The 10757-nt window shown below is 42.0% G+C and overlaps 1 protein-coding gene across 1 annotated transcript; it reads left to right on the top strand.

Annotated features, from left to right (window-relative positions):
- The first annotated feature begins 4093 nt into the window (after positions 1–4093).
- On the top strand, positions 4094–6157 carry lyrm4a (LYR motif containing 4 a). The gene is made up of 3 exons (XM_029726497.1): positions 4094–4218; positions 4916–5036; positions 5422–6157. Exons 1-3 carry the CDS (start codon positions 4133–4135, stop codon positions 5491–5493), a joined length of 279 nt encoding a protein of 92 aa, XP_029582357.1. The 5' UTR covers positions 4094–4132; the 3' UTR covers positions 5494–6157.
- Positions 6158–10757: the final 4600 nt, after the last annotated feature.

Genomic DNA, 10757 nt, shown 5'->3' with positions numbered 1-10757 from the left:
CTGTACATTTGTGTATATAATTATTCCAACACTTATCAATTCCACCCTTCAGACAGCCACAGATCAACCCATCTTTCCCAATTAATCATCATTTTTATTTTATTTAACCTTTATTTAACTAGGCAAGTCAGTTAAGAACAAATTCTTATTTACAATGACGGCCTACCGAAAGGCTCCATTGGGGACAGAGGCTGGGATTAAAATAAATAAATAATATAAATATAGGACAAAACACATCATGACAAGAGAGACAACACAACACTACATAAAGAGAGACCTAAGACAACAACATAGCAAGGCAGCAACACAATATGACAACAACATGGTAGCAACACAACATGGTAGCAGCACAAAACATGGTACAAACATTATTGGGCACAGACAACAGCACAAAGGGCAAGAAGGTAGAGACAACAATACATCACGCAAAGCAGCCACAACTGTCAGTAAGAGTGTCCATGATTGAGTCTTTGAATGAAGAGATTGAGATAAAACTGTCCAGTTTGAGTGTTTGTTGCAGCTCGTTCCAGTCGCTAGGTGCAGCGAACTGAAAAGACAAGCGACCCAGGGATGTGTTTGCTTTGGGGACCTTTAACAGAATGTGACTGGCAGAACAGGTGTTGTATGTGGAGGATGAGGGCTGCAGTAGATATCTCAGATAGGGGGGAGTGAGGCATAAGATGGTTTTATAAATAAGCATCAACCAGTGGGTCTTGCGACGGGTATACAGAGATGACCAGTTTACAGAGGAGTATAGAATGCAGTGATGTGTCCTATAAGGAGCATTGGTGGCAAATCTGATGGCCGAATGGTAAAGAACATCTAGTCACTCAAGAGCTCCCTTACCTGCTGATCTATAAATGATGTCTCCATAATCTAGCATGGGTAGGATGGTCATCTGAATCAGGGTTAGTTTGGCAGCTGGGGTGAAAGAGGAACAATTACGATAGAGGAAATTAACTTTAGCCTGCAGCTTTGATATGTGCTGAGAGAAGGACAGTGTACTGTCTAGCCATACTCCCAAGTATGAGGTGTGAGGTGACTACCTCAAGCTCTAAACCCTCAGAGGTAGTAATCACACCTGTGGGGAGAGGGGCATTCTTCTTACAAAACCACATTACCTTTGCTTTGGAGGTGTTCAGAACAAGGTTAAGGGTAGAGAAAGCTTGTTGAACACTAAGAAAGCTTTTTTGTAGAGCATTTAACAGAAAATCCGGGGAGGGGCCAGCTGAGTATAAGACTGTATCATCCGCATATAAATGGATGAGAGAGCTTTATTGTTGATGTAAATTGAGAAGAATGTGGGGCCTAGGATTGTGCCTTGGGGTACTCCATTGGTGACAGGTAGTGGCTGAGTCAGCAGATTTTCTGACTTTATACACTGCCATCTTGGAGAAAGGTAGTTAGCAAACCAGGCCAAAGACCCCTCAGAGACACCAATACTCTTTAGCCGGCCCGCCAGAATGGAATGGTCTACCGTATCAAAAGCTTTGGCCAAGTCAATAAAAATAGCAGCACAACATTGCTTAGAATCAAGGGCAATGGTGACATCATTGAGGACCTTTAAGGTTGCAGTGACTCATCCATAACCTGAGCGGAAACCAGATTGCATACCAGAGAGAATACTATAGACATCAAGAAAACCAGTCAGTTGATTATTGACAAGTTTTCCAACACTTTTGATAAACAGGGCAAAATAGAAATAGGCCTATAACAGTTAGGATCAGCTTGATCTCCCCCTTTAAATAAAGGACAAACGATGGCTGCCTTCCAAGCAATGGGAACCTCCCCAGAAAGGACAGACAGATTAAAAAGGTTGGAGGTAGGCTTGAGTCTAAACCATCTGACCCAGATGGTTTTTTGGGGTCATGTTTCAGGAGCTCCTCTAGCACCTCGGACTCAGTGACTGCCTGCAGGGAGAAACTTTGTCGCGGGGCAGGGGAAAAAGAGGGAGAAGCATCGGGGATAGTCGCATTAGAAGGGGTGGGAGATGAGGAAATGTTGGACGGGCAAGGAGGCATGGCTGAGTCACATAGGAATCCTGACTTAATGAAGTGGTGATTAAAGAGCTCAGCCATGTGCTTCTTGTCAGTAACAACCACATCATCAACTTTAAGGGACATGGGCAGCTGTGAGGAGGAGGGTTTATTCTCCAGGTCTTTAACCGTTTTCTAGAACTTCTTGGGGTTAGACCCACAGAGAGAGAACTGCTCCATAAAGTAACTAACTTTGGCCTTCCGGATAGCCTGAGTGCACTTATTTCTCATTTGCCTGAACGAGAGCTAGTCAGCCTGAGTGTAAGTGTGCCAAACCTTTCCTCAAATGTAATTCTTGAGGTGGAGTAACTCTGCAAGATCACTGTCGAACCAGGGGCTGTCCAGGGCAGCCAGTGAACAGATCGCCAGGTGGAATCCAAGCAGCAGTGCAGCAGGCAATGGGAGTAGGTGTCACACCAACTTGGGAGAAGCTTTTATTTCTGGAGGCAGATTTCTTGTGGAAAATGCCAGTGGATGGTCTTTGAACAGCAGGAGGAAGCTTCAAGGCCTCTGGATCTGGATGGGGTAGCCTGCCATTTGTTGGGCTCAAAGGCTTCGACACCTCTCACTTCACACATCGTTGCTAATTGAAGTTGTAACTTTTTGTCCTAGCAAAGCTTGGTAGCCTGAGCATTCAGTCCTTATTAAATAAAATATGTATTTTTCTTCTTGGCTTTTGAAAGTTAAAAATAATTTGTTCAGACTAAGCATTACTCACTCAGCTCCAGGTTGGATGGGGTTTTCAGGTCTCTGCTTGTTTGCCAGAGCATTTGATGTATAGTTTGGGAATAATAATCCTTGAATTTAGGAAGCCTTCCAAGTAATTCCATCCAAAATCAGGTTGTAGGTTTGGAGTTTCGATTTGGAGTGAAGGTTATGTTGTTTAGGGTAGCATCCTGTATATGTCCTGGTGACATAGTGAAGGTTATGTTGTGGAGGGTAGCATCCTGTATATGTCCTGGTGACATAGTGAAGGTTATGTTGTTTAGGGTAGAATCCTGTATATGTCCATCCCCCAAAAATCTAAGTTTGTCTAACTCTAAATCTATCCTCCCAATTAATCTCTCTATTCTCCCATGGTGTCTCACTAGGGACTTGAACCTCCCAATTCATCCCGCCATTCTCCCATGGTGTCTCACTAGGGACTTGAACCTCTCCCAATTCATCCCTCCATTCTCCCATGGTGTCACACTAGGGACTTGAACCTCTCCCAATTCATCCCTCCATTCTGCCATCTTGTCTCACCAGGGACTTGAATCTCTCCCAATTCATCCCTCCATTATCCCATGGTGTCACACTAGGGACTTGAATCTCTCCCAATTCATCCCTCCATTCTCCCATGGTGTCTAACCAGGGACTTGAACCTCTCCCAATTCATCCCTCCATTATCCCATGGTGTCACACTAGGGACTTGAACCTACCCATCTGCAACATTTTACCCAAGAGCACAATGGTATTTCCTATTGACTGACTGTTGTCCTTCAAATCCCCCAGCAATACAGTTTACAGGTCCAACAGCACCCTGACATTATGGCATAACAACCATTCCTGGACCAGACTCCAAAAACAAGCCACTGATGGACAGTACTAAAAGAGATGCTCTATTGATTCTGTTTCTGTATTCTCCAGAGACTCCACTGGTCTGACTGTTGAAGACCTCATATACTGAGCATTCCTTTTGTAGTGAGAATGTTATTTAATAGCATAAATTGAAAAGAATGAATTGATGCATCAATTGTTGTTTTGTATATCAGTTCATAAACCCGATGCCATGGTATTGGGACATCAAAAAATCTGTTCCCAACTATCTCGAATTTTACGTGGCATAGTTGTCACTCCTCTTCACCTTAAGTGAAACTGATACGATACATTTTGCGATTTATATTAGTCATTTTAAACCATTTATGATTTTTAATTGGTGGCAGACAAACTAATTCATTCGTTTCTCTTTTGAGAAAACATCCTGTCGGATACTTCTCAAAACCGATTGGAGGAGAAGGTCAGAGGGGCAGGACATCTGACTTTCTTATCCAATGGGTTTTGAGAAGGAGGCGAGGAGTCAAGGGAACGTAATCATAGTGTTTACATTAACCAACATGGCGGCATGCAGCAGAACGCAGGTGATCTCCTTATACAGGATGCTTATAAAAGAGAGCAAGAAATTCCCCTCTTACAATTACAGGTAAGGGATTTAATGTAGCTACACTGTTCAATCTAATGTTGATATAGCTAGCTTACAGTAAATTCGAAATGTCTTTCACAACGTCGTTAGCCAGTCATTAACAAATCTCCATTGCTAGAAGTTGTGGAAAGCACAATTTCTTAGTGTGAATTTCTAGTACCACCTTCTTATATAATATATATACTTAAAAAAATGGTATTGTGCTGTAACGTTACAGGTAGCTAGCTAACTAGTTTTCTTAATGAGGTGTAACGTTGCTAGCTAGCTCACGCTGGCGAAAGTAGTGAACGTATTCAAACAAAACACTTTGGGCTTTGCAAAGATCTGGCACCAATGATATGATCGCTAACTATCTAGTGGTTGCCCTGACAGGATCTAGCTATGTGGACCAAACAATTAAAATAACCTCGATAAACTACTAGTGGTCGCAGTTTTGCCTGTCTTTTCCACTTGCATAAGTCAAGATCGGAACAACAGCGTCCTCATGAGCCCTCTCAAGGCTATAATCAAATGTAGGTATGAGTCGCATGATTTTTATACTGCACAAAAACAAGCCTGCAAGGCGAGCATACAGTAGGCTTTTCTTTATTACCGTCTGAAATGTTTGTTGAATTGCAATGTAAGTAACGCAACTTGTATAACATTTTTCTCCTGCAGATTTAAGATGTATTTACTTTTTGCTCCTGCCTTCTTTCAGAACATATGCCCTGCGCAGGGTAAAGGATAGCTTCAGGGAGAATCTCCATGTTGACAACCCAAAAACTCTGGATATGCTGCTCAACCAGGCCAGAGAGAACCTTGCTGTCATCAGGAGACAGGTGAGTGACTCTTCAGTAGTGTTGATTTACATGTGCATATTGTGGATGTTAATTGTTAGTAGAATAACCTATTCAAATATTCAGTTAGGCAATGCCTTGTGGATTGTGAAATAGTAGCATATCAATATTCAGAAGAAATTGTCTCAAACGCAAGGGTTCAGTGAGTACAAAAACATTTCTCTGCCTGACGATGGCCCAACGAATGCTATTGTTGCCTCTAAATTAAATCTAATAAATAGCATAAAAAAAACGTTAAATCTAATTTGAGTGCAGGCCTTACACAAATCCATCTACTCCAGTCCATACAACCAACTACAGGCTATAAAAAGTCAGAAAACACCTGTGCATTCTCATGTAGACACTGATTGTTCTCTTTCTATTGCAGGTGTCCATTGGCCAAATGTACACTGCTCAGAGGACCATTGTGGAGGAAACTGGAGTCCACAGGGACCTCTGAGTTTATAGTGGTGTTGTTGTGATTGTTGTTATCATAGGATGTCTTGGACCACATTTTGGACAGTTAAAGTCATGTTTTGCTATGGTAACAGCACTGAGGAAAGGCTTTACTCCCAGAAAGCACTTACACCAGACAACATTTCTCCGATGTATTGAAATGTATGACCTCTTTTTAAAACTCTTAACTCATGTTATCATTTATATGTATTTGTAACAGCTTGTAGTGATATGTAATACCCTTTTGTTGCAATGATGGCAGCATCTCAATTAAACAGTAATATATGAAGTATGTGGTTTTTAGAGTTTGGTTGGATGTTTTTATAATACTATTTAATAATTTCACATGATTTACTCTCACTGTTTAAATTTCACTAGTTCTGGTGTCTAAGCCACAGATTCTTATAAATTCATGCTCTGCTTGTTGAGTCAAGCCTTGATCACAGAAGACACCGTTTGTGTATGTACTATGCAGATGTTTAACTTGTGCAGAAAAGCTTTTTCCAACCCGCTGTTGAAGCTCAGATTAGAGAAACTAATTCACGACTGAACAGGTGATAAACATGAGCGCAAATCTGGCCAAGTGGCTGAAAATTATGCGGATATCAATGAATATAAAATGTATCATTAGCTTTGTATCTAATGAAATAAAATAACTAAAGCTTAAAGGGGTAATCTATGTTTCAAACACCAATGCGTCACAGCTGAGGGACGGGGCTTGAGAAATCGAACCACTCTCAAATTCATAGACGGGGCTATGGAGGCAAGGACTGACCATTCATGAAATCAAAATGAAAGTTTGTAAACTGACACTGTATAGCTTCAGAACATGATGCGGTAAGACGGTTGAACTAAACACATTGGACATTTATAAATATTCTTCAAGAATCAATGGCAACAGTAAGTCAATTGATGCAGAACTTGCTGATTGTCCCTTTTAATAATACATTTTAACGTGACAAATTATCAATATGGAACTGATAGACTCTGACAAGATCTGCGGTAAAGCGCTCTACTCTTAACGCTGCTCAACCCTTGCAGTATTCGTCAGTCTGTTATTGTTTTGTTCTCGCAGAAATTACCACAATCTAATACAAAATAAATGGGAGAGTGCTCTGATGAGATATTCAGGTAAGGCACAATGAATGTGAACCTCCTCTCCTACCAGATACATTTTCCCTATCCATCACAAGCTGTGGGGGCTGCTGAGGGGAGGACGGCACGAATGGAATGGCATTGATACCTTTCCACTAATACCACTCCAGCCATTACCACATGCCCATCCCCAATTAAGCTGCCACCAACCTCCTGTGATTTACAAGTACATCTTGTGTATCCGGAAATGTCTGCTATAAATGACTAGTCGTGGCTTCACCCGCATGCAGTACTAATTTCCATTTCATACATCATGATCTTTCAGCAGATATACCAGGCGGTGGAAATTAAAGCTTATATCATGTAGAACTCACGAGGGTCTTCCCTAAAGGTGCAATCTGTAAGATTTTCTGCTGCTCGTTGGTCATTTCAACTATGCTGAGCAAAAATATAAACAGACCATTTAACAATTTCATTGATTTTACTAAGTTACAGTTCATATGAGGAAATCAGTCAATTTAAATAAATGCATCAGGTCCAAATCTATGGATTTCACATGACTGGGAATACAGATACAGTGAGAGAAAAAAGTATTTGATCCCCTGCTGATTTTGTACGTTTGCCCACTGACAAAGAAATTGTCAGTCTATAATTTTAATGGTAGGTTTATTTGAACAGTGAGAGACTAACAACAAAAATATCCAGAAAAACGCATGTCAAAAATTATAAAATGAGGGAAAATTTTATTTTTTTGCATTTTAATGAGGGAAATAAGTATTTGACCCCCTCTCAATCAGAAAGATTTCTGGCTCCCAGGTGTCTTTTATACAGGTAACGAGCTGAGATTAGGAGCACACTCTTAAAGGGAGTGCTCCGAATCTCAGTTTGTTACCTGTATAAAAGACACCTGTCCACAGAAGCAATCAATCAATCAGATTCCAAACTCTCCACCATGACCAAGACCAAAGAGCTCTCCAAGGATGTCAGGGACAATATCTTGGCAAATGAGAAATGCTCACTAATAGGGATGTAAACAAATTTCTGCACAACATTTGAGAGAAATAAGCCTTTTGTGCATATTGAACATTTCTGGGATCTTTTATTTCAGCTCATGAAACATGGGGCCAACACAACATGTGTTTAGATTTTTTGCTCAATGTAATTGAAGCTCCTTCATATTTTATTCATGTGGATACATTGATTGGTATTTTTTTAATGTGAATTTTTGTATTACCATCACATCACATTTTAGGGCTCCCGAGTGGCGCAGCGGTCTAAGGCACTGCATCTCAGTGCTAGAGGCGTCACTACAGTCCCTGGTTCGATTCCAGGCTGTATCACATCTGGCCGTGATTTGGAGTTCCATAGGACAGCGCACAATTGACCAAGCATCGTCCGGGTTTGGCCGGGGTAGGCCGTCATTGTACATAAGAATATGTTATTAACTGACTTGCCTAGTTTAATAAAGTTTTTTTTTTTTAAAGAAGCTTTTAAACAAATGTGTAACTTCAACTGCACAGAGTCTCCGCACCTTAGAACACATGCACTCACACACACACACATCACAACTGCTGCTACAAGACTCGTATTTACTATTGCTAAATAGTAAAGCCTTCCCTGTAGCTCAGTTGGTAGAGCATGGTGTTTACAACGCCAGGGTTGTGGGTTCGATTCCCACGGGGCCAGCACAGAAAAAAAAATTATGAAATGAAATGTATGCATTCACTACTGTAAGTCGCTCTGGATAAGAGCATCTGCTAAATGACTAAAAATGTAAATACTCCACAATTTAAACACTTGCCCCCCAATCCCAAAATGTGTAATTATTAGACTATAAATTGTGTATTCTACTGAGCCATTTACTTTACATCGTATTCTTGTCTTTTATTATTTCTTATTGTCGAGAAGGAACCTGCAAGTAAGCATTTGGTTGGACAGTGTATACCATGTGTATCCGGTACATACGACTAATAAAACTTGAAACTGATGTTTCAGAATAAATGTTGCTCTCATGAAATGTAATTCCTTGATCACTACAGATCTTACGTATGGGACATCTCATCAAATGCACATTTCTGTTGGCAGGCCAGGGCCACGTTTGGTTGCCAAACATTCTCGAACGTTGCAGATAGAAATGCTGTCAATAGAGATCATGTGATTCCTTATACTACATGCAAGAGAGATGTAGAGGTGAATCCAGGCCCTACAGTGCCTAGCTCTACTCCTATTCCCCAGGCGCTCTCTTTTGATGACTTCTGTAACCATAATAGGCCTTGGTTTCATGCATGTTAACATTAGAAGCCTCCTCCCTAAGTTTGTTTTATTCACTGCTTTAGCACACTCTGCCAACCCGGATGTCCTAGCCGTGTCTGAATCCTGGCTTAGGAAGTCCACCAAAAACTCTTCATCCCTAACTACAACATTTTCAGACAAGATAGAACGGCCAAAGGGGGCGGTGTTGCAATCTACTGCAGAGATAGCCTGCAGAGTTCTGTCCTACTATCCAGGTCTGTACCCAAACAATTTGAACTTCTACTTTTAAAAATCCATCTCTCTAAAAACAAGTCTCTCATCGTTGCCGTCTGCTATAGACCACCCTCTGCCCCCAGCTGTGCTCTGGACACCATATGTGAACTGATTGCCCCCATCTATCTTCAGAGCGCGTGCTGCTAGGTGACCTAAACTGGGACATGCTTAACACCCCAGCCATCCTACAATCTAAGCTTGATGCCCTCAGTCTCACACAAATTATCAATGAACCTACCAGGTACAACCCCAAAGCCGTAAACACGGGCACCCTCATAGATATCATCCTAACCAACTTGCCCTCTAAATACACCTCTGCTGTTTTCAACCAAGATCTCAGCGATCACTGCCTCATTGCCTGCATTCATAATGGGTCAGCGGTCAAACGACCTCCACTCATCACTGTCAAACGCTCCCTGAAACACTTCAGCAAGCAAGCCTTTCTAATCGACCTGGCCCGGGTATCCTGGAAGGATATTGACCTCATCCCGTCAGTAGAGGATGCCTGGTTATTTTTTTTAAATGCCTTCCTCACCATCTTAAATAAGCATGTCCCATTCAAGAAATTTAGAACCAGGAACAGATATAGCCCTTGGTTCTCTCCAGACCTGACTGCCCTTAACCAACACAAAAACATCCTGTGGCGTTCTGCATTAGCATCGAACAGCCCCTGTGATATGCAACTTTTCAGGGAAGTTAGAAACCAATATACACAGGCAGTTAGAAAAGCCAAGGCTAGCTTTTTCACGCAGAAATTTGCTTCCTGCAACACAAACTCAAAAAAGTTCTGGGACACTGTAAAGTCCATGGAGAATAAGAACACCTCCTCCCAGCTGCCCACTGCACTGAGGATAGGAAACTCTGTCACCACCGATAAATCCACTATAGTTGAGAATTTCAATAAGGATTTTTCTACGGCTGGCCATGCTTTCCATCTGGCTACCCCTACTCCGGTCAACAGCACTGCACCCCCCACAGCTACTCGCCCAAGCCTTCCCCATTTCTCCTTCTCCCAAATCCAGTCAGCTGATGTTCTGAAAGAGCGGCAAAATCTGGACCCCTACAAATCAGCCAGGCTAGACAATCTGGACCCTTTCTTTCTTAAATTATCTGCAGAAATTGTTGCAACCCCTATTACTAGCTTGTTCAACCTCTCTTTTGTGTCGTCTGAGATTCCCAAAGATTGGAAAGCAGCTGCTGTCATCCCCCTCTTCAAAGGGGGGGACACTCTTGACCCAAACTGCTACAGACCTATATCTATCCTACCCTGCCTTTCTAAGGTCTTCGAAAGCCAAGTCAACAAACAGATTACCGACCATTTCGAATCCCACCGCACCTTCTCCGCTACGCAATCTGGTTTCAGAGCTGGTCATGGGTGCACCTCAGCCACGCTCAAGGTCCTAAACGATATCGTAACCGCCATCGATAAGAAACAATACTGTGCTGCCGTATTCATTGACCTGGCCAAGGCTTTCGACTTTGTCAATCACCACATCCTCATCGGCAGACTCAATAGCCTTCGTTTCTCAAATGATTGCCTCGCCTGGTTCACCAACTACTTCTCTGATAGAGTTCAATGTGTCAAATCGGATGGCCTGTTGTCCGGACCTCTGGTAGTCTCTATGGGGGTGCCACAGGGTTCAATTC

Source organism: Salmo trutta, chromosome 31 (genome assembly GCF_901001165.1).
Source record: "Salmo trutta chromosome 31, fSalTru1.1, whole genome shotgun sequence".
Classification (NCBI taxonomy): domain Eukaryota; kingdom Metazoa; phylum Chordata; class Actinopteri; order Salmoniformes; family Salmonidae; genus Salmo; species Salmo trutta.
Note: the sequence above shows the minus strand (reverse complement) of the source record. Positions and strands in the feature narration are given on the sequence as shown.

Coding starts and splice junctions, on each gene's coding strand:
- lyrm4a (XM_029726497.1), top strand. CDS start 4,133: ATGGCGGCATGCAGCAGAACGCAGGTGATCTCCTTATACAGGATGCTT. Junction 4,219..4,915: donor TTCCCCTCTTACAATTACAG/GTAAGGGATTTA, acceptor GCCTTCTTTCAG/AACATATGCCCTGCGCAGGG. Junction 5,037..5,421: donor TTGCTGTCATCAGGAGACAG/GTGAGTGACTCT, acceptor TTTCTATTGCAG/GTGTCCATTGGCCAAATGTA.